Consider the following 25,130-nt stretch of genomic DNA (forward strand, 5'->3'; position numbering starts at 1 on the left):
GTCGTCTCTCTCTCAAACACTTCTCCAAAGTTGAAATTATCCATCTTCCTTTTCTGAAATTTTTCAACAAACATTATAAAATTTGATTTGGTGACATATAATTGAGGGAAACTACTATAGGAACTTGCTAGAGTACTAATCATGAATCAAAACTAGTTTATCCAACTAAGAACAAGCATGCAAGCTCACTAAACATGTTACCTACAGCAGCAAAATATTCAAGATATACTCAACCAAACAAAATTCTACTTGGATAATCGGAGGAGTCACATACCGGAGAGCAAATGTGCCAAATTTCAGACAGAAATCTGGGCTGAGCAAAGAGATCGAGAAATCTTGAGCTCTTGAGCAGAAACGCGAGTGAGAGGAAACTGGTTCGAGTTTTTTCGGGAGAGAGAAGAGAGTGGGAGGAAGAGATAAAGAAATGGGGCAAGGGGGAGCCCACACACCAGGGTGGCGCGCCCCCCTTCCAGGCCGCGTCGGCCTATGGGGTGCCACCCTGGGGTGCCCCACTGGTCATCCCCAGGTGCTCCCAGGTGCGTCTTCGAAAAATAGGACCAACGGTATAATTTTTGTGAATTTTTGAGAACTTTGAAAAATGCACATTTATGGGTATTAAGTTTATTATTACTGGACAGGAAAAGATTTTGAAATCTCTAATTAACTAAGGAACTTTGCAAAACAAAGTGCTACAGCAAGTAGAATAAGCGGAGGAAGAAAGAAATGTTGTTTACCTCCTCTATGCATATAAAAAGTATTTGTTAACAAGGTTGATCAAGTCTTGCCACCAAATAAATTTTACATAGCATAAGAAGAAATAAACCTCAAATCAATCATGTTACCTTGAATTGTATTGATATGGATCCAATCATAAGATTTTGATATCCTTCTTTAGGCTCATATATAGGACAATCAATAGTTCCAACTTTGATAGTTCTCACATTAGAAATAGTATTAACTCCACATACTTTATCAATCCTCTTGGGGAAATAGACGGTATGCTCCTTGTCATCAACATTGAAAGTAACTTTTCCTTTATTGCAATCAATAACAGCCCCTGCGGTGTTAAGAAAAGGTCTCCCAAGAATAATAGACATATTATCATCTTCAGGCATTTCCAACACAACAAAATCAGTTAATATCAAGCAGTTATTAGTAACTTGAACAGGAACATCCTCACATATGCCAACAGGAATAGCAGTAGATTTATCAGCCATTTGCAAAGATATATCAGTAGGTATCAACTTATCTAAATAAAGTCTCTTGTAAAGAGAAAAAGGCATAACACTAACACCCGCTCCCAAATCACATAGAGCAGTTCTAACATAATTATTCTTAATAGAACAAGGAATAGTAGGTATACCTGGGTCGCCCAACTTCTTTGGAACCTTGCCATTGAAAGAGTAATTAGCAAGCATAGTGGAAATATCCTCATTGGGGATTTTCCTTTTGTTAGTGACAATATCTTTCATATACTTTGAATAAGGAGGCAATTTAATAGCATCAGTCAAAGGGATTTGCAAGAATAAAGGTTTCATCCAATCACAAAATTTATTATAGTGTTCTTCTTCCTTTGATTTTAGTTTCTTAGCAGGAAAAGGCATTTGCTTTTGTACCCAAGGTTCCCTTTCATTACCATGTTTCTTAGCAATAAAATCTTCTTTATTATACTTTTTATTTTTAGCATGCTTTTCAGGTTCATCTTCAACTTCTTCTTTATCAGAAGCATCATTCTTATCATTATCATTATCATGTTCATTACCACTTTCAGTTTCAGCATCAGAAATAGAAATACTATTAGGATCATTAACAGGTTTAGAGGATTCTACAACATTTTTATGTTTCTTCTTCTTTTTCTTAGAAGGAGCACTAGGTTCAATTCGTTGAGAATCTTGTTCAACTCTTTTAGGATGCCCTTCAGGATATAGAGGATCCTGGGTAGAGACACCGCCTCTAGTTGTTACTTCATAAGCATGTTTCTCTTTAGAATTATTTTTTAACAAGTCATTTTGCACTTTAGTGAGTTGATCAATTTGAGTTTGAACCATTTGAAAATGTTTAACAAGCATCTTAACATCATTGGAGGTTCTCTCCACAATATCATGCAAATTGCTAATAGCTTGAGAATTTTCCATTAGATGATTCTCTACTCTCATATTAAAATTTTCTTGCTTAACAATATAATTATCAAACTCGTCTAAGCATTGAGCAGGAGGTTTTGAATATGGAATATCTTCCCTAGTAAAGCGTTGATGGGAGTTTACCTCAATCATGGATGAAGGGGGAATTATCTCACATATATCTTCTATGGGGGGTAAATTCTTCACATCTTCAGATTTAATACATTTCTCCTTAAGAGACTTCTTGGCTTCCCTCATATCTTCATCATTTAATTTAATCAAACCCCTCTTCTTCAATATTGGTGTCGGAGTTGGTTCAGGTGTAGTCCAATCATCATGATTCCGGCCTATTTTAGCCAATAATTCTTGACTTAAATGCAGAGTTCTTTTCCTGAAAACACAACCAGCACAACTATCCAAATATGCTCTAGACTCAACGGTTAGTCCACTATAAAATATATCAAGTAAATCATGCTTTTCCAAATCATGTCCAGGTCGAGCTCTGATAAGAGAGCAAAATCTTGCCCAAGCTTCCGGCAATTTCTCTCCATCTTCCTGGTCAAAGCTATAAATTTTCTGCAAAGCAGCATGTTGAGCACTAGCAGGAAAGTATTTCCGAAAGAAAACATCAAGCAAATCACCTGGACTTTTAATAGAGCCAGGAGGCAAATTATTATACCAGGTTTTAGCATCATCCTTTAATGAGAAAGGAAAATTTTTAGCAACGAAATAAGTACGCATCTTGACATCATCAGAAAACAAGCTACTCATAGAAGAAAGTTCATTCATGTGTTCTACAACACTTTCTTTTTCAGTACCATAAAAGGGTGTTTTCTCAACAATAGCTATATGAGATAGATCAAGAGAAAAATCATAATCTTTATCCTTAATGCATATAGGAGATGTGGCAAATTTAGGATCAGGAGATAGCTTATGTCTAACAGTATATTGTGCGAGAAACTTTTTAATTTTTCTTGCATCAGCAGTAGCATTGCATCTATTAATAAAATCATCATTAAGCTCCACATAATCCTCATCAGGATCATCACTAGAATAATCAAGTTCAGGTGAATTAACAGGTGTAGCAGCATTTTCATTAGGAGTTTCAGCATTTTCAATTTGTCTAGACCTAGCAATTGTAGCATCTAGAAAAGATCCCAATGAACCACTATCATCAAGCATAGCAGAACATCATCAATATTATGAGAGTTTTCAGATTCAGCAGAAGTACCAGCAAGTGAAGCTTGTGGTGGTGAAACAAGTTGACTTATCACAGATGGTGAATCAAGAGCAGCAGAGATACTCAGTGTTGTACCTTTTCTTGTAGTGGATGGTAATATGGCGACTTTAGAATCGCGAGATTTACCCATGGTGGAGAATTTGCAGCGAACAATATCAATCCAAGTGAACTTCCAAATAAATCTATGCTCCCCGGCAACGGCGCCAGAAAATAGTCTTGATAACCCACAAGTATAGGGGATCGCAACAGTCTTCGCGGGAAGTAAAACCCAATTTATTGATTCGACACGAGGGGAGACAAAGAATACTTGAAAGCCTTAACAGCGGAGTTGTCAATTCAGCTGCACCTGAAAACAGACTTGCTCGCAAGAGTTTATCAGTAGTAACAATTTTATAGCAGTAGCAGTAGTGAAATAACAGCAGCAGAGTGACAGAGACAGCAGTAGCGATTATAGTAAACAGCGGGATTAAAATACTGTAGGCACAGGGATGGATAACGGGCGTTGCATGGATGAGAGAAACTCATGTAACAATCAAAGCAGGGCATTTGTAGATAATAATAAAGCGGTGTCCAAGTACAAAGCAATCCATAGGCATGTGTTCCGTATATAGTCGTACGTGCTCGCAATGAAAAACTTGCACAACATCTTTTGTCCTACCAGCCGGTGGCAGCCGGGCCTCTAGGGAATCTACTGGATATTAAGGTACTCCTTTTAATAGAGTACCGGAGCAAAGCATTAACACTCCGTGAACACATGTGATCCTCACATCACCGCCTTCCCCTCCGGTTGTCCCGATTTCTGTCACTTCGGGGCCTCGGGTTCCGGACAGCGATATGTGTATACAACTTGCAGGTAAGATCATTAAATAATGCATATCATGATGAAATAATAACATGTTCAGATCTGAGATCATGGCACTCGGGCCCTAGTGACAAGCATTAAGCATAACAAGTTGCAACAATATCATCAAAGTACCAATTACGGACACTAGGCACTATGCCCTAACAATCTTATGCTATTACATGACCAATCTCATCAAATCCCTACCATCCCTTTCAGCCTACAGCGGGAGAATTACTCACACATGGATGGGGGAAACATTGCTGGTCGATGGAGAGGCGTCGGTGGTGATGATGGCGATGATCTCCTCCAATTCCCCGTCCCGGCGGAGTGCCAGAACGGAGTTTCTGGTCCCCGAGACGGAGTTTCACGATGTGGCGGCGTTCTGGAGGGTTTCTGGCGACTTCGACTTCGTGCCTCGCGTTTTTAGATCAAAACCTTTAAGTAGTCCAGAGGAGGGCGTCGGAGGCCAGCCGAGGGGGCCACACACTAGGGCGGCGCGCCCCCCTCCTGGGCCGCGCCGGCCTAGTGTGTGGGGCCCTCGGGCCTCCACCTGGCTTGCCCTTCTGGCTCCGTGAGTCTTCTGGTAAAATAGGCCCTTTGGTATAAATTCCGAGGATTTTCCCGAAAGTTGAATTTCTGCACAAAAACAAGACACCAGAGCAATTCTGCTGAAAACAGCGTTAGTCCGTGTTAGTTGTATCCAAAATACACAAATTAGAGGCAGAACAATAGCAAAAGTGTTCGGGAAAGTAGATACGTTTTGGACGTATCAAGGTACATGGAGTTCATCCAGCCTACCGGTCTTCTCCCGTTCATCACGCTTATAAGCCGGGGGGGGGGGGGGACATGAACGCCGCGGGACTCACCACCCTTGTCGACCGGTGGACGCCGGAGACGCACACCTTGCACTTGAGGGCCGATGAGATGACCCCTACTCTTCAGGATATTTCCATGATACTTGGACTTCATATTCAGGGCAAGCCATTGTGTATGAACACAACTTCTGATGGGTGGCGCGGTCAGATGGAGGACCTTATTGGCATGGCTCCTCTGGCGCCAGAAGATCCAAAGGAGAGAACTCCTGCCGGCGCATCTTTCGCTTGGATCAGGATTCACTTTTGAGAATGCTCGGAAGGGGCCAACGAAGACACTATCAGGACGTACACCAGTGTGTACTTGTGGTATATGCTTTCGAGGACTCTCTTTGCTGACAGTGGTGGGAAGTTGGCCCATTGGTGTTGGCTCAAGGCGCTTACGGTGTTGGAGCACCCGTGAAGTTGGTGAACAACGGCACTTTCCTATCTCTACTGACAGGTGATGATTTGCTATATGTACTATTCTTCTATAGTAGTCTGCTAGACAAAGTACTAACCAAATGTCTTATTTTCGCAGTTGGACGAAGCTTGTCGCAGGATTGGGAAGGGAGGTATTGGTGGATGCTTGCTCCTACTTTCCGTATGGAGCTGGGACCGCCTATTTGGGCGGCCTAGGATACTCAACGAGAGGCCATGATCTCATTACCGGAAGAACCCTGATCGGGAGCCCACTTGGGCATACCTTTGGGACAATGTCTCGAAGATGACGAGCGATCCAATGGTCATGTACAAGCACTATACTGAGGAGTTGGACACTCTTACCTCTGAGCAGGTAATTGATTTTAAGCCATCACTCTTTTGCTATCCTATTTCATAAGTTTCATTGACATGTTGTAAAATTTGAAATATTTGTATGCTGCCGGTGGATTGGGAGCCATATGGTACCTTTTACCGTATTGGTGCGGCGATGGCTGACCGCAACCCCAAGTTCTTAGAGGAGGCGCGTTTCTGGCGTATGCGGTGCCCACTCATATGCATGTGGCTTGTTGAATACCACCAGCCGCACAGAGTGATGAGACAGTTTGGGTTATTTCAGGAGACCCCACCTCAGTGGCAAGACACAGACCACACGCTCCATAAGTAAACTTTTTGAATCATGCGATGAAAACTTGTTGATCATAGGTAGCGACAGAACCTAAGTTTATCCATTGTGCTCAATATCTTGCAGGCTTGATAGGCAGCGGCAGAGGAAGATCACGAATTGGCCTGTCCATCATAGGATTCACGTGACAGCGCGGAGATCCGATTTGAGGAGGATGAGGAACGATGAGCCGTCATATTTTAAGGAGGAGGAGGTGCAGCAGCAACAAGAGCAACGACAGCGGACGAAAAGGATGGCCGTCCGGAAGCAGCCCGTGAGGAGGGGACGTCGAGGATAGATGGATTTGCTACGTGTTGTGAACTCTATCTTCATTGCTACGTGTTGTGAACTCTATGTCATTTCGAACCATGTCGTCATTGCTACGTGTTGTTTGAATCTATGTGCTACGATGTGAGCTATGATGTGTACTATGTGTATGATGTGTGTATGAAATTTTTATTGAAATTGCTATTGTTGTATTGACAACTGTTGAAATAAGGTAGGAATTTTCATGGTTTAGCGAAAGTCAACGTGTGGCGCCCTTGCCATGGGCGCCACAATTCACTGTGTGGTGCCGATGCCATGAGCACCACACATGTCAATATCGGCGCCACACAAACAGGCTCGCCAAAACGGCTAAGTCTCAGGCGAATTGTCTTACAGTATGTTTTGGGCAATTATAAGTGGATGTGTGGCGCTGATAGGAGCGGCGCCACACATCCTGCCACGTCAGAGCGGAGCACACATCAGCGTCGACCACGCCACGTTGGATGGGCAAGTGGCGCCGCCGGCACGGGCGCCACACAGTGAGGTGTGGCACCAATGGGAGGGGCGCCGCATAAAAGGGTTAGATAGGTGAAATAGTTTCGCCGGAGAGTCAAAATTGCCATAAGATGAATGTCCTGCTGTTGTCAAGACGGCAGGTACGGACCAGGTCAGCTCATGGGCTTTGCTTATTATGGTACTCCCTCCGATCCCAAAAAGAGTTGGGCGGTCAGTATAATTATGTTTTACATTTACATCCTTCGAAAATCATAAAACTAGCCCATCAGTTTGACTGAATCTGGCTAATGCCACCACTGCCATGCGTGAAACATCTTCCACGCACGCCGCGCTCCGCCTCCTCCCCCTCCGTCGCCGTCGCCTTGCCAAGCAGACCCGGCCAGACGCGTGCTCTCTCTCCAAGCGACTGGCGTGCCCCTGTCTCGCCCTCTCCTCGCCAAGCAGGTCGTCTTCCACCTCGCATCACTTCGCGCCGCGGCATTTCTCCGCTCCGCTGAGGTGTCGTCGCCGGCATCATGCCCCGTCTTTCTCCCCTGCCCGAATTCCTTAGAGTTGGCGGGACGTGGTAGATCGAGCCACCCACGGTGGTGCTGCTCTAGTTTGTGAGAAGGGGAAAAATCATGGACGGAAACGATGCGCTCTGCGGATGGCCTGACGTGCGGTTGCTGGTTGCCTGGTTGGGTAGGACAGGGAGTGCGGGTTGTGGAGAAGAAAAAGGCAAGGTTGTTTTTGTAAAATCACCTGTTAGACACTTTTTTCGGATCGGAGGGAGTAGCATTTATATTGGACTACCACCACTATCCATCCGAGAGTACTATCGTACACCATCTTTTTTAATATAATTTGTAGTCTGAATAAAAAAAAATTGATAAAAAAACCGATATTAACATCTACAATGTCAAACCAATATTAAGAGAACCTACATGAAATATATTTTCTTGGTATATGCATTAGATATCGTAACGATTGATACACTCTCCGTTCACAAACAAGTGTGTGGACCTTTAGGCTTTGACCTAAGTCAAAATTTATTAATTTTGACCAATTTTATAGTAAAAAAAACAACATTTATGAAACTAAATTAGTACAATTAGATCCATCTTAAAATACAATTATATAACATAGAAGTTTATGTTGCTAATTTTTGTAAAGAAGTTGATCTAGCTTGAAAAGCTTTAACTTAAGACAAAAGACAAACGTGCACCCATTCACGGCCAGAGGTAGTAGTATTTATTTTTCTACAGAGTCTATCAATTTAAACTTGACTAAAAATTAAACGATGCGGTCAGAGATTCAACACTCCTGATCGGTCCCGTTTGGGTGCTGGTCGAGGACTTGGACCCCTGGAATTAAACATGACTAACCAGTTTTTCTGGTCATAGTTATTGCCCGCTTTATTCCGCTGACCAACCACTACCTCTGAACGTCTGCATTGACAAGCAAAAAAAAAAAAAAAAAAAAAAGGCCGTACCCCGCACGACATGCTACTCGATTAATTTTAAAATAATTTTGTTTTGAATCCTTCATATATTGGAGCGCAAGCTAAGCCTGGCCTCCGACTCCTGCCATCTCCTTCCCATCCCGTGTGGATTCCTCGTGAGCCAGATTGAGAGAGAGAGGGAGCACGCGTCGCGTACGAGAGGAGCGAGGAGGATGGCGGCTGCCACGATGAAGTACCTGGTGCAGGTGGAGGAGGGGCGGGAGGCGGCGCCGGAGGAGGGCGGCGCGCCGTCGGCCGGGCCCGCCTACCGCTGCGCCGCGGGGGGCGGCGGCGCGTCGCCGCCCGCCGTGCCGGGGCTCGAGTCCTGCTGGGACATATTCCGGTATGCTGCCGATCGATTTGATTTTATTATCTGATTTCTCCCTCTTGAAAAATAATTCCAAAGTTCATATTTTTCGGGTGGTCTCGCGATAGATCGTAGATCCGCCGTCGCCTCTGAATTCCACACGAACGAATTTCAGGCTGGGTGGATGCCGATTTTTTTTTCCCATCATCCACGCCACCGCGTAGGTAGCTTGGGAATTCCTTCGAACAGTGCCGCAATGCGACCGCAATTCACCAGTACCAATGCGTGCACGATTCCCTGCCAAGGAAAAATGCGTGCACGGTCCGCTATTTTAATATATACGCAAGTGGTGCACGTGATAGTTACTGTCCTGGGTGCTTTTCTGATCTGGCAAAATACATCCAATCTCGACATGGAGAAACGTAGGGTGCTGGGTGCCAGCCCTGACGTGACGGGTGAATTTGATCAAGTGCGTTGGAGCGATTCAATGCAGTCATGCATCATATAGCCGGATATAATAGTACGTACATAACTGCATGAATCTGATGCCACTAGAAGAACTTACATACATATAATAATAACAAATCATAGGCGGATGAAAGACAACAAAGGGAGGGCGTCAACCATGTGTTTGCCCTGTGGTGTTTGCAAAAGGAGCAGCTCCATCGGTCTAATAGTACAAGAAAGGGAGGGCGTCAACCATGTGTTTGCCCTGTGGTGTTTGCAAAGTTGTGGGAATAAATATTGTCATGCTGAACTGAAAGGAGCAGCTCCATCGGTATGATAGTACACAACTGCAACCAAACAGCTAAAAAACGCAATGCTGATACGACTTCTACCTATTTCATAGCCAGCCTTATCCTTATGTCCAGTTTACATCTGAAACAGGAAACCAAACTATAGCACAACAGGGAATTAATTCTGAATGCTGAAGATCATATCCAATCTGTATAAGAAATCCATGTAATTCTCTCCAAATAAATGTCGTCAATTTTCTTCTAATAATATGCTTGTTTGCGCATGTGCACAGTTTGTCTGTGGAGAAGTACCCTGGTAACCCCATGATGGGCCGCCGTGAGATCGTGGATGGAAAGGTTGTTCAATGGCTGTCTCAGCTTCTCATACTAGATTCCATATGCTCAGCTTTGTTCTGGCGGATTCATTGATTTTCCGTCTTCTCTCTTGTGTTAAATTTATATCAGGCTGGCAAGTACACATGGGTGACTTACAAAGAAGTATATGACACTGTGCTCAAGGTGGGGGCTTCAATTCGGAGCTGTGGCGTCGGCAAGGTATGCACTTGCAGCGTTGTGGACATTTGATGCTTGTTCAGTGGTCTTGCACACCCGACCTGATCCTTTTTCGTTGTGATAACGCTGGGAAGTTGGGAACAGTTCTTTGCCCCTTCCCGTATTTTTATGTACTACTGTATATGCTTAGTGCTTAGTATTATCCAGAAACTTCTTGCTGATTGGTTGATCCTTGATCATCTACAGGGAGGACGATGTGGCATCTACGGAGGCAATTCCCCTGAGTGGGTTGTCAGTATGCAGGTAAACCATACATATAAGCACCGTATGCATTAACAATTCTTAATAAATATGAACAATGGATTTTAGTACAACACCACAATGGTTTCATCCATGTTCATTGCACATATTGCTACGAGATGTTTAGTCCAATTTGTGTGCCCTAACATTCTAATTTTTTTAAAAAATGACCCCCCTTTTTGCTACAAGTCCCATGCAAAACTTTCATGTTCTGCCCAAAGGGAAAAAATAGTTTGTTAATACATATTCTCATATTTTGTCAACTTTTTTCATCCTTTAAGAAGAAAACGCGGAAATAAATTGTATATTATTCCTCTTAAAATAATATTTCATTGATATTTCTCTAAATAACAGTTACTGTATCTTTTGTCTACCAGATTACAACTTAGCAATGCTGTCACTGTTTCCTTATCACTAAGGTTCCTCTTTGCTTAATATTTCAGGCCTGCAATGCACATGGCCTTTACTGTGTTCCATTGTATGACACACTTGGTAAGTTTTTCCTGGTTTCACTGTGTGTTTCAAAAATTAATGACATGGTATCTAGATTGTCTTTTTAATTTGCAAAGCAACTATGAGTGTGTCAGAATTTTTGTTTTAATAGTTAACGATTGCGTGTTGATATTTCTGATCAATTGATGTGAATAGGTGCCGGGGCAATAGAATTTATATTGTGCCATGCAGAGGTCGAAATTGCTTTTGTGGAGGAGAAGAAGATTGAAGAGGTACATTTCTCCTCTTGAACACCAGCTAGTTTAATTATAAGTTACCTATACAAGGAAGCATGTTTTAGTAAGATTGACAATATGTCTATGTAGCTAATTTTGCTGCGTCTGTAAAGAATCTTTTTCAAAGCAATCAACTACAGTAAAATGACTATGTACCTCGCATAAATAGTCTCAAGTTTATATTCCCTGCAAAATCTTGTTGTAAATTCTATAATGATGAGGTGGTTTCCTAATAATCACACAAGGAGATTGTAAGATATGACATCCAAATGTTTTAGTTGATTTATTAGAATAATCATAGCACAGTGCTTTTTGAAGTTGGTGACTTTATGAAGAAAATACATGTGATCTACCTTGTGTTTTGAGCGTTTCAAAGATTTTTTGGGGTTACCGTTTCAGGTACTCAAGACATTACCTAATGCAGCCAAGTTCTTGAAGAGTGAGTTAGAGATGATCTCTATCAGTGTTATTAAGTTATAATGTCATGTATATGTTTTGTTGATATGGTCACATTTTGTTTTCAGCAATTGTGAGCTTTGGTAAGGTCAGTCCTGACCAGAAGGAAAAGGTTGAGCAGAACGGCTTGTCCATCTACTCATGGACCGAGTTTGTGCTAAAGGTAAGGTTCTCACTTCCTCAGAAAACTGTTTTGTTGAATGTTACTGCTGATATAGCAAATGTACCTTTTCTTATTTGGGGCCTCAAAGTAAATGTAGTCCCTTGCCCAAAAGAGGAAGGCTCAACTAAAAAGAAATCCTTCTTAACTAGGGAAGGGGCTCAACTTGGGCTGGGATTTTTAAAATAAAAAACCTTGTCCTTGACTCATGTAGGATAGCTTTTCTAAACTGCGTCACCAAACTGATTCCTTCTTGGTGGAGATAGGTGGGTCCTGGACTCCTGGTCCAACCTAAGTCAGTTCAAACCTGATGGGTTGTTCAGTCGTGTTACTTGTATCTTTCTCTTTTATTCAAAGAAAAGAGTGGAAAGGAAGAAAGCTGGTGTTGAGAAATGGGAAGTGGGCTATATCTCCCTTGTGCCTTCCTTCCCTACGGGCTGCAGGAAGACAGATGGCACGGGATGCCTTTGTGTGAGAAATCCAACCCTCAAAATGACATACACAAAGTTGACTAGTTGATGCGAAGTCATCAACTTTATGTAGAGTCTTACGGGAATCCTTGTGAGCAATATGATTTGATATCTATCTGACACTAGAATGACTAACTTTTTTCTGTTACACCTGCAGGGAGATGGAGCTGAAGAGAAGTATGAACTTCCTCCAAAGGAAAAGGCCGACATATGCACAATAATGTACACTAGTGGAACAACTGGTGATCCTAAGGGAGTTTTAATCTCCAATAAGAGCATCATCGCCATTGTTACAGCAGTAGACGAGTTCCTTAGCAATTCAAATGAAGAGGTACAGCTTATTCATGTTTCACAGCAGCTTCCTGTACCATTGAGATATCTTTTCATTTTTCTGATGCTGATTTCACTGTACCAGATTCGCTCGGATGATGTTTACATTTCTTATCTTCCGCTTGCCCATATATTTGACCGTGTGATCGAGGAGGTGTTCATTCACCACGGCGCCTCAATTGGATTCTGGCGTGGAGTAAGGACGAGAGACACATACCTTTCAATACTTGTTGCTTTCTTCATGTCAACGCAGCACATTTTGATCCATAAGTGTTTTGCTTTAGGATGTCAAACTCTTGGTTGAAGACATTGGAGAACTCAAGCCAACAATATTCTGTGCTGTTCCACGTGTGCTTGACAGAATCTATGGAGGTACTGCATTAAATTTAAAGAAGCATAACTGTTCAACAACCCAAACATAATATGTATGTTCTACCATTCGGGCAGATGATAACGTTGCATTGCTTTTGTGATTTAGGACTGCAAGATAAAGTTTCAACTGGTGGTTTCCTAAAAAAGACAGTCTTCAATGTTGCTTACAAATAGTAAGCTTTTGTAATGTCCAATCAATAAAGTAGCATCTACTCTCTGACATGGTGATCATACTCTTAATCTTTTATTCTGAACTTCAAATGGTTCTGCAGCAAACAAGGGAACATGATAAAGGGAAGCAAGCATGAAGATGCAGCTGCTATTTTCGACAAACTAGTCTTCGCCAAGGTATAACAAAACAAGAAAAACAAGTAGAAGTTCAGTTCTTCCATAAACTGTCTGATGTTTATGCTAAATTCAGCTTAATCTTATGTTACAACTTTAGGTGAAACGAGGATTAGGTGGCAGAGTACGAGTAATTCTATCTGGTGCAGCTCCTCTATCTAATCATGTCGAGGAGTTTCTGCGTGTGGTTACATGCTCCCATGTTCTTCAGGGCTATGGTATGCTTAGGAAGCCATTTATATCATGAATTATACTACTGAATTCAGAAAAAGCAAAATTTTGAGCAGTTTCTGAGATACCTGACTAATTGAATTTCCTTTGCTTTTTTTTTTTTTTGTACAGGTCTCACCGAGACATGTGCTGGGTCTTTTGTCTCCTTGCCAAATAACATGTCCATGCTGGGAACTGTCGGCCCTCCAGTCCCATATGTGGAAGTACGCCTAGAATCTGTTCCTGAGATGGGATATGATGCATTATCAAAAGAATCACCCCGTGGAGAGATTTGCATCAGAGGGGACACCTTATTCTCAGGGTACTACAAGCGAGAAGACCTCACCAAGGAAGTCTTGATTGATGGCTGGTTCCACACAGGTATGATGTCACTCAGTCAAGCATGGCCAAGGGAAACCAATATTTCATAGACATCTTCGCCATAAGTGATACTAAAACAGACACTTGACCTGCTAATACAAGGATCTTTGACATGTCTGTCTTTCTGAATGCTTCTTCTGTGGTGTGCTCATCTTCACGTCATACTGTAGGAGACATTGGTGAGTGGCAGCATGATGGAAGCATGAAGATCATCGACCGAAAGAAGAACATCTTCAAGCTCTCCCAAGGAGAATATGTCGCGGTCGAGAATCTAGAGAACATATTTGGTCAAGCTCCTAATGTGGATTCGGTACATTCCGCGGACAACCCTTCACCCACTCATTTGCTCTTGAGAGTTCCCCAGCATATATCGAATTCTGTTGGCTATACTCAGTGACTTTGAATATCTGCAGATTTGGGTGTACGGAAACAGCTTTGAATCTTGCCTTGTTGCGGTTGTCAACCCCAACAAGCAAGGCCTGGAACGATGGGCAGAGTCAAACGGGGTAAGCGGAGACTTTGCCTCGATATGCGCAAATCCTAAAGCGAAAGAGTTCATCTTGGAGCAGCTGAGCAAAACTGGCAAAGAAAAGAAGGTGAGATGTTAACCTGGCTACTAGTACAGAACGTGCCACATTTGGTGACCTCAGCAGATATATATGATACATCATCGTTTTTGTGATCTTATTGCAACAGCTCAAAGGCTTTGAGATGATCAGGGCTGTTCATCTTGAGTCGGTGCTCTTCGACATGGAGCGTGACCTCATCACCCCAACTTACAAGAAGAAGCGGCCACAGCTCCTCAAATACTATCAGGTATTGTCATATCTGCAATTCATCAATATTTGTACTTTGCATTGTACATTTCAAGTTAATTTGTAGTATTATCCATCCGACCTCGGTGCCAATTTTTCTACAGGGCATCATTGATGACATGTATAAGAGCATGAAGTAGGCTGGACTGATCACAGCAAGGCGAATCAAACAGGAGCTTAGCAGACCTTATCAAAGTTGCATGTTATTCTTAACTTAAGTGTGGATGAAAATTAATACATAGTAGCATCAGCTAGTCTAGGTTTAATTTTTTTTTTTACTATTTTCTCCTTGAACATGAAAGAAAACGAATACTTGGAATTATGTACATATGAAAGTGGCTCTGTCATGAGTTGTTCAGATCATATCATCTGTGCTAAAATCTTGTTATCACATTGTTGTTTTTGTATTAAGATGAAAGATGTCAAGGACCAATGAGTCAAAGTTTTACTGTCTCAAGTAATAGGTCCAAATCAATTTTTACTGCATTATATCATGGTTTTGATTTCACCTTTTGGCACTCATCCTGAAGCGTATACTTAAATGGTGTTGTAATTCCTAAATAACCTACACCAGAGACAGTAAAACACAAGAGCATTTATGTGTGTTCAACTAAAACACTTTTTTTTGTTGCTATGGTTTAGTTTGACCAGCTAAAGCAGCAGCGAAAAATGGAGACTGCCATTTTTATTTGTATAAGGCAAAAATGACAGCAACGTTTGTAGATTAGAAACAAAAAAGTTGGGATAAGCTCAAATAGCTCGCAGAACGTTGTGCTTAGGTGTGGCCGATTTTTTTTATATACATTATTAAAATCCTTCTGGATTTCCTCATCGATTGTATACTTCTTCACACAATCAACTTCCAATCAGACAAAGTTGTTCATGAACCTTAAGTTCCTGAATAAACAATCTGCCAAGGCAAGTAGTTTAGCTGTGTACCCTACCGGCTTGGTCGGGTCACTAGTCTTGGGTGCATCCATATTGCTATTTTCAACAAAATCGAGGAAAAATGACGTCATTTTTGGATCGTAGAACATCGAACACAGAGGAGAAAGGTTACATGATTTGTATAATTGATATAGAAGTGACACCCGGTTTAGATGCATCCTGAAACTATGGTTTTCGAGGACAACATATCATAAGGCTAGCGCACAAACAACCACATGTCTGAAAAAAAACCCTAGCGGCCACATGTCTCATCCGTCTCTGTGCCACACGGATGGGTCCCCGCCTCCTCCACTCTAGCGGTGGGAGGGGTGAGGACCTCGGAATTGCTCTTGGGGTTGTAGTATGATCCTTTTTTGCGGGTAGTTAGGGCATCTCCAACCGGCCAACCCAAACGGACGCGCTGGGCCGTCCGTTTTGGGCCGTTTGTGTGGCCGGCCGAACACGCGGACAGCGCCCCGCGTCCGCGTGTCCGTTTGGGTCGCACGCGACGCCCAACGCGGCGATCCAAAGAGACGCCACGTGGTTCGTCTTCGTTGCGCGGCGCTGCGCCATGGCAGGCCTCGACGGGACAGCCATGGTGGGTGGTGGAACGAGCGGGAAAGATCCCGCGGGCACCAAGGTTCCCGCACGCCAATGGCTCGCGCCCAAGTTTCCCGCCAGGCCGCCGGCTATAAAAGACGGCGGCAGTCTCACACAGACCGCATCACCTTCCTCTCCCACTCCACCTTCTCCGGCGGCCACTCCACCTTCTCCGGCGCCATGCCGCGCACCCTGCAGGCCAGGTTCCCGCGGACGGACGAGGAGGAGCGCGCGGACTCGCGGTGGGTCGCCGACGACGAGGCGCTCTGCGTCGCTGCCGAGGCGGCGGCGAAGAAGGCGGCGACGCCGAGATGGTGGAGGCGGCCGCGGACGGCCGGCACGAGACCGCGGACGGCCGGGTACGAGGCCGCGGAGGAGAGGGCGGCCGCCGCGGAGGAGCCCGTCGACGAGGAGGACCTCGCGCCGGCGAATATCAACGCCGCCATCGAGGAGCGTCTCGCCGATCTCACGCGCGTGACGAAGGAGCACGAGGCCACTGGCGGGCCGGCCGCCGCCGATTAGGCGACCTCCTCGGCCGAAGAACGACCCGATCGCTATGCGAGCAGCCCGTCACCTCATCCGGATGCCCTCGCCCGAGCGGAGCGCCCGGGAGGATCTTGAGTCGGCGGAGCGCGGCCGGCAAGAGCGCATGCGCCGGCGGCAGGAGAACCACGAGGCCTGTGCCCCCGCCCGCGTCCGCCTCGGGAGGCGCGCACCGCCGTGGAACACGCCGCCCTGCAGAGCTTGAGGTATGCGGGAAGCGGATGGTTCCGCCGCAGAGGCGGAGCGCGAGCGCGCCCGAGGTGCGCGGACGGAAAGGAGGAGGATGAAGGCCTCCGCCGAAGCCGCCGCCGTCGCCGCCGCGCCACCCAGCTGGTAAGCTGGAGTGGAATCCTCACGCGTACAGGCCGCCCGCGTCGAGTGAAATCCACGGCCCCGACGGCGAGCCGGCGAGGAGTCGCCGGCGAGGCCGCCGGCCCCGTACGTAGTAGGATAGAAGTAGTAGTTAAAAAAATTGTAATGGGTTCTTTTTAATGAAAACAAATGTTTATGTCTATGACATGCGGGCCGGGGGCGGACAAGGGGCGGACGCGAGCGACCAGCCTTTCGCGTCCGCGGCCACGCAAACCCGGCCCAGATTTGGGCTGGGTTTGCGTCGTTCCGGACGCCGCGGCCATCCGTTTTAGGGATGAGTCCGCGCGACTGGGCCGGGTTTTTGTCCGGCTGGACCCATCCGGACACACGGGTGCGGGATGGGTCGCCCCGGAGATGCCCATCCCTAAAGTTAGGGTTTGGTCAACGGGCAACAAAATTCTTGTGCCGAAGAAGATTTATATAATTTTTAATTATGTTTGTGCTGCAGAAGAATATTTGAAACTGCCCCACTCGGTTTTGGGCTGAATTCGGGCGTTCCTTTTCCCGATCCCAGCAAAGGACCTACAAGGGCGCGGCGACCAGGCGTCGCCGGCGGCGCAGGTACGCCGTCTCTCCCGCCCTCCTCCTCCCCGCCGTTCTCCGCCGAGCTTCCCTCCCCTTTCCTCTCGCGTCCCCCTCAAACGCTCCTACCAACCCTAAATCGCCCAGCTAACCACCGGCCTCCCCCCAACTCGCCTCCGCCTCTACCCGAATCGCCCGCCTCTACCCGAATCGGCCAGCAGAGCCGGAGGCCGGTCGAGCTTGGCCACCTCGGCCTCTACCCTAGTCGTCCTCCCACTGCTCGAATCCCTAGACGGGATCACTGAATTTCTTCTAGGTGTTTCCAGTGGTCGAAGCTGTCCATAATTTTACTGCATTGCAAATTACGTACTACACCCTTTTTCTTTTTTTTTCGAATGAGCACACATCACTGCACTGGCTGAACACGCTTTTATGTGCTGATAACAATATCTATTTTTTGTTATTCTTACCGATTAATTTTCATGTTAAAGCAAATACTTCAACTACAACCATATGTAGCACTTGATGTTCTACATAGGATATCTGACAATAAGGACAACCTCCCGTATCATTGAAGAAGGCACCAGTCCATTGACACCAGAAATCAATCTGTTTAAGCAAACAGAGTTTGGAGGCCGCATAAAACTAGTCCACCTCCCCTGTCATTGAAGAAGGATACCTCACTACTACTTACATGCGCTGTAGTCTATAACGAGGAAGAAACTGGCAAAGAAGCGCCGGAGGGAGACGATAGTTCAGATCAGAAGAGCAGATGGAAGGAGCCAAGGCAGCGACGGAGCCGCCGGCGGGCGGGAAGCTGGAATCGGCGCTCCTCCAGATTATGCAGCAACACCACAACCAATCCATCCGCCAGCGCCAACAAACCGGTAACAATCAACCAATCGTCTCTTCAACGGTGATCGGCGACCCAATCTTTTCTTGCTAAGCACTTTGCACACAACGCACGCACAGAGAGGGTGAAGAAGAATGCCGTGAGGAGCGCGTCGCGGGTCGCCGGCCACCTCGTGGAAGCCGTTGATGGCGGCGTGCAGGAGCTCTTCGTCAACGAGAAGCGCATCGAGCTAGAGGCCCGCGCCCTGCTGGGAACCATCACGCGATACAGGAAGCAGACCGACCAGTGGCTCGCTGCCACCAATGCGGTCAACTCGGTCTTAAAGGTGTGTATACTGTATACTCTGCTGCTGCCCTCTACGTTCTTGTCTAATCCGTAGATCGTTACAATATTATTATTATGCAGAAGATGTATTTGCCTAATTCACATGTTGTAGTAATTGTATGCATTATTCTTTTGTTCAACATAGCCCATGATATTCGTTGCAATAACAGGTCAGTTTAACGCTGTAATTATAGACATTGGCATGGCATTATGAGACATGCTATGTTGTAGACTACTAGTGATTTCTTCGGTGGACACTGCTTTTTTTTCTTTAATACAAAACAGAAGGTGAATGGTGTACTGTATATACTAAAATACTACCACACTTAAACTTACGATTAAAGTGCAGTTACTATCTTACAATATATTGTTTTTATATAACCTTTGGCTGCAGTAAATTAGAATCCTACCATTAAAATGATTGGTGAATGAATGTGGTGCATATTTTGTGGTCACTATCAGTTAAAAAATTGTGCACAACAATGTACTCGAGATGATAATTAGATACCAAATAAATTGAAGGTTGCAGTGCTGAACAAACAACACAATTCCTTTCTCAATCTTTCTTATAATTAGCTATGTGTCACTTGTTATTGCTAAAACATCCCTTCACGATTATGTTCATAGGAAATTGGAGATTTTGAGAATTGGATGAAGATCATGGATTTCGATTGTAAAAGTGTAAATGCAGCCATTCGTAACATTCACCGGTCATGACTTTGTCTGGTGCTTGGATTATGATATCGTGGAGCGTTTTTTCCTTGATTTGTTGATAGCCAATTTGGGACTTCGAAAACTGGATTCATATATTTTGACTGTAAACTTATCAGTGCGGTCATGTGTAATATTCGTCGGTCATTATCCTATCTGGAGTATGATGCTATGAAGTGTTCGCTCCCTTCTCTTCTCAGTTGGATTTCTTTCAGGTGTGAACCCTCCTGACTCTTGTACAGATTTATTACCTCGTGTGTTGTACACATTTGAGAACCAATTCTTACCAGGTGTACTGGGAATGATTCCTTAGCTTTCTTGAGTTCCTGAATGTTGATATAACACGATATTACTGGCAAATATCAATTGCTTGCTTTGCATTCATGACATATAGAAATTAGATGAGTGTTTGGCGCCCATCTATTCATTTTGTGGTAAGCTGTATGCTATGTTTCCTCATTATAAATCCCGCTGTAAGAATTATTGGACCTGATATATTGCAAGTAAGTATAAACTTGAGCATGTACACAAGCTTTTCAGCATTTCCATCTCATTTGAAATATGAATATATTCTATACGATATTGCACATCTAAGACTTTGTAGTCTACAAACAGATAGAATCTGACACTTATCATGAATAGACGATCACATAGGGCCTCTTTGATTCGAAGGGTTTCCATAAGTTGTCTGTAGAACTTTGTAGAACTGGAATCCACTGGACTTATTTCTCCATCTTAGTTTTTTGATTTCTTGGATTGAATTCCATAGACATTATTCTCAAGGATTCTTTGCATTACATTGAAAAGAAAGTTTACATTGACCCACAACTCTTTGGAAAGAAACCTTTGTTTCCTGTGATGCAGTAAAACAAAATGTGGTACACATTTTATCACGTATAATTTTGAGTAGGCATAACATTACAATTCTATGTTTTTCTTATTGTCATGTACGTGGAATTCCACGAATCAAAGAGGCCCTTAATTTGTGGGTTGGTTTCCACGATAACTAATACCAGGTGTAAAATCAATTAATATGAAATTATATGGATTTTGAACCCGGGGACACATGTACACCATTTATTTAGAAGCATACAAAAAAGTTTAATTTAAATCTCCCGAATGTCTGGATTTGTTCCACCTAATTAAGTAGAAATACACTCCTGAGCTCTGTCTGGTGGTCTACACACTAGACTATGTACTTTATTTTTATTGAACTTGTTTACTAGTGGTATGCTAAAAAAGACATGTGCGAAAAGTGCACTGAGAATTCTCAAGTGCATATAGTGTTCCTACACATATCTATATGCATTCTCTTCGGACTCTTTTCCGATATACTCCCTCCATCCCAAATTATAAAAAGTTTTGGCAAGATGTTTTAGCTTCTGATGTCCTTCTCTGACCTTCTGCCTCAGATTATCAGAAGGTTTTTAACTGCAAAAGAAAGAAATAGTGGATGGATTAGATAGCTAGTATTGTGAGAAGAGAAAGGAACTCTTGAAAGAAGAAACAGAGAAAACTTAATTTGTTCTTATATATTATGTATTAGTGATGAGCAGTACGAACATAAGATGCTGGCTTGTTGGGATGATCGTGTAATGCGTCCATGAATGCTGCCTCTGCCTCCTTGTAGAAGGCCGAATAGCTGGCGCACTTCACGTAGACTGTGACCTCCTGGAGACTGGGCAGGCTCTCGATGCTGCCGCAGGTATGATGCACAGCTTGCAGAGTCTCGAGCCAATAGAAAACATATTCAAGGCTGGGCATGGCTCCACGCAGGAACAATAGCTTCACATTCGTGTAGAAGCATCTCAGCCTAGGGAAGGAGGCAGCAGCACCAACGACTAGATCGGCAAGTTCGACGCCGTCGTGATAACCAGTCGACAGATGGAGAGTAACGAGCTCTGAGAATCTCCCAAGGATCTCCATGCCCCGTGCCTCCACGACCTTCAGCCTCAATCTCAGTTCGGTGAGGTGCGGGAGACATGAGGCATCAATCCACGCTGGCAGCCTTGGAAACACAACACCACACAGGGTTAGACGACGGAGCCCCAGGGGAGGCACGTAGCCTTCACAACCCTCCCACTGAAGTAACAATCCAACATTCCACGAGCAAGGGTTAATTTCGATGGTCTGAAGTTTCCGCATCTTCCCTACCGACTCCATCAGAACTTCGAACGACTCATCATTGAATTCTTTGAAATCAGCACGGAACCATCTCATCTCCGTCAGCTTGCCTAGCTCTTTCACAGAACTTGGGGAAAGAATGACAAATGATAGCTCTTCCAAGGATACTAGGTTCCCGATCCAATCTGACACCATTCGTTCAAAGCGCAGACACTTCAACTGCACTAGCTGGCTAACACTCTGTGGCAACTCAGATATGTGTGTTTGGAGCAGGTTCAGTGTCTGCAAGAACTTTAAATCTCCTATCTCTGACGGAAGATCAGTAATAGGCGTGTCCAAGATCCCCAAGTATCGAAGATGAAGCAATCTCCCAATGTTCACGAGATCATAAGGATGGTCCTCTGTAAAGATACACCCTTCTAAGGCTAGGACACGCAAGGCTTGAAAGCTTGAGAGAGAAGGCAACGTACCAAGATGACACGTTGTGGCAAGAAATGACCTCACTTGTCGCATGTGTATGTTAGCCAAATAGGGGATTTTCTGTTGCTGCTCGCTCGATACTCTTTTTTGGATGATTGCTAACTTACGAATCTTGTTATGAGAAAAGGTACATTGCTCATTACCATGAAATACAGTCACAAATTTTTCTTCCTTTGACAACGAAATAATCATGTCAAGCACTAAATCATGTACACGACAAGCATATACGGTGTCTTGATGTGGCAACTGTATAGGCTGGATCATACTTCTATTTATAAGCTCATTAAAGCAACTTTCACCAGACTCATACAGCCCCATCTCATATTTCTCATGTACATAACCTTCCGCTACCCACTTCCATATCAAAGCATCTTTCTCAATCTCAGAATCTTCCGGAAATAGGCTCAAATGCAAGAGACAAGCCCTAAGATGGCATGGTAGATCATGGTAGCTAAACAGCAATATCTTCCTTGTGTTGTCGACATGTATGTTATTTCTATAGCCAAAACCAATAGAGTTGTACACCTTGGGCCAATGCCCCGTCGGTTTACCAGCCAACAAACTAGCAATTGTAATGATAGCTAGTGGTACGCCACCACATTTCCGTAAAATCTTTTCAGATATATCAACAGACTTATCATAAGAGCTTTTGCCTTTACCAACAGCTAATCTTGTATTAAATAGTTCTCTGGAATTCTCACTAGAAAGTGGCTTGTGCTTGTAAACATGGCCAGTCTCTTCAGCAACTTCTAGAATACGAGTAGTTGTGATGATTACACTTCCACAATGATTATCAACCCAAGCAGATCTGATTATTTTCCATGAATTTATAGACCATAAGTCATCAACAACGATAAGGTACCTATTGACAAGGTAGCATGAGATCCAAGCACTAGGAAAGTGATATTATAAAAGTAAACAACTAACAAAAGCAAGTAGTACTCTATTTGATTTTTACTAACATTACATCCGGCTTTAGTTGTCTTATCTAAGATATCTAGTTTGAGTTTTAACTATCAAATTGAACGTATTCCAAATAGATGCAAAAACATTTGGATGGCGAGTAGACAGCTAGGATTAAATTATTACTCCCTCCCTTCCGAAATAAGGTGTATAAGATATGTTTAACTTTATTAAAAGTAGCAAAAATTACAATGTAGAAGACGTGCAATACGAGAACACATTTCACTATGGATCTATTGATTTTAAATTGTATTGTAGCTGTTGATATTTTTTCTATAAACTTGGTTGAACTTCGAAAATATTAACTTTTGACAAAATGTATTTTCGCATGTATGGAGTAGCAAAGAACAGGGGCTGGTCTATTTAAATATTCATTAATTTCTAAAGCATGCAAGAATATGTGATGTAGTCCAAATCATGATTTAAACATCCAAGAACGTGAATCACATGTGTCTGCCTCGTTCTTCTATAGGTTCCACTATCTATATGCCAACTAAAATATGTACTCAATCATTGTATTTATTTGCATATGTATTTGCCAACTCTATGTACGGATGCCATTAATAATTTACTAATTGGGATGGGCTGGAACTAAATTTCCTAAACATGATTAATGTTAGCTAGGGCAATATAGTGCACACATATACGTACCTCATGCCATTAAGCAATCCTCGAAGTTTTTCGATGAGCTGCCACTCATCCAACATTCTTACATTCGAACAAGAGCGCTCATCAAGTTGGAGGAGAATATCCATTAATACTTTTTTCACGTCGGGATCTTGGCCCACTGGGACAAAAGCCCTGTGAGTAAAATCAGTAAGTCCTTGTAGCTTGTCGTAGACTGCTTTTGCAAGAGTTGTCTTGCCAAGTCCACCAAATCCAAAGATAGAGAGTATCTTCAGTGGCAGCTTGGTATTGGACACGCCTTCATCATTGTTACCTATCAGCTTATCTATGAGCTCGTCGGTTGGTTCATCGATACCGATGATTTCTCTCTTATCTTTGAACAGAGCTAGCACGCGAGGATCAATGTTAGTTTTGCTAGCCGGATTACAACCAACACCATCTATCTTATACCTGTCACGCCGGGAGGCCACCTCATGGACCTGCTCCTTGATCTTTTTGATTACATCAGCAATGTGGTGGTCAGTCTTGCGCTTTTTGAACAAACTTACCACCTTCCTCATGAACCCCCTGAAACTGTCTGGGTCGGGGGCAGGCGCCGAGCTATTGGCGAGGAATCTATCAACGACATCCTCCATCTCATATGATAACTCCTTGACGTCGTCAGCCCAGATCTTGACCTGATCATCGAGTTGGTCACGCTGCACCCTCGCCACCTTGCGGAGGGCCGCGTCCATGCTCCTCATCTCTCTCTCGAGAAACTCAACGTCTTTCCTCAGCCCTGCTTGCAGCTTGTTCTCCTCCTTAAGGAGCTCCAGCAGCTTGGGCAGCAGGGCACCCATGGCGCCCGTCGCGAGGTCCATGGTGAGCGAGCTCGGCGGCATATCTCACTATCCTTTGTGATTGCTTTAGTTGGTTCACAGGTGCCTATGTAGGTATTTGGTTTCTGGCTGCTTCCTTCAAATGGACATATTTATGTGCTGCAGCACAGTGGGTATCGATTAGGGTGGCAAAGCGGGCTGGATGCGGGACAGTGGTTCTTCTTACTCCTTCATTAATTCTATCACAGCAGCACTCTGTGTTTTGGCTTGAAACAGCTTTTGCGGGACGCCCCTTGCCACCCTAGTATCGATACAGATGTGCTGCGGAGGATCCAAAGTCAAGCTCGCCGATCTGCCGGCCTGACGGAAAAATTTGTGGGGCGGGCGTGCGCCTGCACTCTGCAGCCTTGCATTATTTCGGCTAGTTAATCAGGCCCCCTTAAGTTAAGTTCATAATCTCTGGCGTGATTAACCATGCTAAACAAAAATGGTAGAACGTGCATTGATTTGGTGAATCAATCATGTGCACGTACGTACGTACTCCCTCCGATCTCTTTTAATTGACTCGGATTTAATATAACTTTATACTAAATTTGAGTCAATTAAAAAGGATCGAAGAAAGTAGAAACTAAAAATTGGAAGACACGGTTATATTTCGAGTACCCTCGACCCCAAGGCAATATATTGCCATCCGGTGGCAGCTCGTATGCTAAGGAAAT

At 44.0% G+C, this 25,130-nt stretch overlaps 3 protein-coding genes across 3 annotated transcripts; 2 read left to right on the top strand and 1 right to left on the bottom strand.

Annotated features, from left to right (window-relative positions):
- Positions 1 to 8,511: 8,511 nt before the first annotated feature.
- Positions 8,512 to 14,910, top strand: LOC127294539 (long chain acyl-CoA synthetase 4). The gene is made up of 19 exons (XM_051324383.2): positions 8,512 to 8,766; positions 9,761 to 9,824; positions 9,933 to 10,022; positions 10,227 to 10,283; positions 10,724 to 10,772; positions 10,929 to 11,005; positions 11,408 to 11,447; positions 11,533 to 11,627; positions 12,252 to 12,425; positions 12,510 to 12,620; positions 12,709 to 12,796; positions 12,903 to 12,969; positions 13,069 to 13,144; positions 13,242 to 13,359; positions 13,484 to 13,732; positions 13,903 to 14,042; positions 14,146 to 14,328; positions 14,429 to 14,548; positions 14,652 to 14,910. The coding sequence occupies exons 1-19, from the start codon at positions 8,597 to 8,599 to the stop codon at positions 14,685 to 14,687; spliced, it is 2,004 nt and encodes a 667-aa protein (XP_051180343.1). The 5' UTR covers positions 8,512 to 8,596; the 3' UTR covers positions 14,688 to 14,910.
- Positions 14,911 to 17,414: 2,504 nt separating this feature from the next.
- On the top strand, positions 17,415 to 19,598 carry LOC127294538 (biogenesis of lysosome-related organelles complex 1 subunit 1). Its single transcript, XM_051324382.2, has 4 exons — positions 17,415 to 17,550; positions 18,217 to 18,398; positions 18,484 to 18,689; positions 19,316 to 19,598. The coding sequence occupies exons 2-4, from the start codon at positions 18,284 to 18,286 to the stop codon at positions 19,403 to 19,405; spliced, it is 411 nt and encodes a 136-aa protein (XP_051180342.1). The 5' UTR covers positions 17,415 to 17,550; positions 18,217 to 18,283; the 3' UTR covers positions 19,406 to 19,598.
- A 1,343-nt stretch (positions 19,599 to 20,941) lies between these two features.
- On the bottom strand, positions 20,942 to 24,453 carry LOC127347380 (disease resistance protein RGA5-like). The gene is made up of 2 exons (XM_051373571.1): positions 23,618 to 24,453; positions 20,942 to 22,865 (listed from the first exon to the last, which is right to left on the bottom strand). Exons 1-2 carry the CDS (start codon positions 24,451 to 24,453, stop codon positions 20,942 to 20,944), a joined length of 2,760 nt encoding a protein of 919 aa, XP_051229531.1.
- Positions 24,454 to 25,130: the final 677 nt, after the last annotated feature.

Source organism: Lolium perenne, chromosome 5 (genome assembly GCF_019359855.2).
Source record: "Lolium perenne isolate Kyuss_39 chromosome 5, Kyuss_2.0, whole genome shotgun sequence".
NCBI classification, from domain to species: Eukaryota; Viridiplantae; Streptophyta; class Magnoliopsida; order Poales; family Poaceae; genus Lolium; species Lolium perenne.

Bases quoted from the DNA above. Each gene is read 5' to 3' on its own strand.
- LOC127347380 (XM_051373571.1), bottom strand. From the start codon at position 24,453: ATGGACCTCGCGACGGGCGCCATGGGTGCCCTGCTGCCCAAGCTGCTG. The intron at 22,866-23,617 runs GTACGTATATGT...CCTTGTCAATAG, and splicing joins GGATTGCTTAATGGCATGAG to GTACCTTATCGTTGTTGATG.
- LOC127294538 (XM_051324382.2), top strand. From the start codon at position 18,284: ATGGAAGGAGCCAAGGCAGCGACGGAGCCGCCGGCGGGCGGGAAGCTG. The intron at 18,399-18,483 runs GTAACAATCAAC...ACGCACGCACAG, and splicing joins CCGCCAGCGCCAACAAACCG to AGAGGGTGAAGAAGAATGCC. The intron at 18,690-19,315 runs GTGTGTATACTG...TTATGTTCATAG, and splicing joins CGGTCAACTCGGTCTTAAAG to GAAATTGGAGATTTTGAGAA.
- LOC127294539 (XM_051324383.2), top strand. From the start codon at position 8,597: ATGGCGGCTGCCACGATGAAGTACCTGGTGCAGGTGGAGGAGGGGCGG. The intron at 11,628-12,251 runs GTAAGGTTCTCA...TTACACCTGCAG, and splicing joins GGACCGAGTTTGTGCTAAAG to GGAGATGGAGCTGAAGAGAA. The intron at 14,043-14,145 runs GTACATTCCGCG...GAATATCTGCAG, and splicing joins AAGCTCCTAATGTGGATTCG to ATTTGGGTGTACGGAAACAG.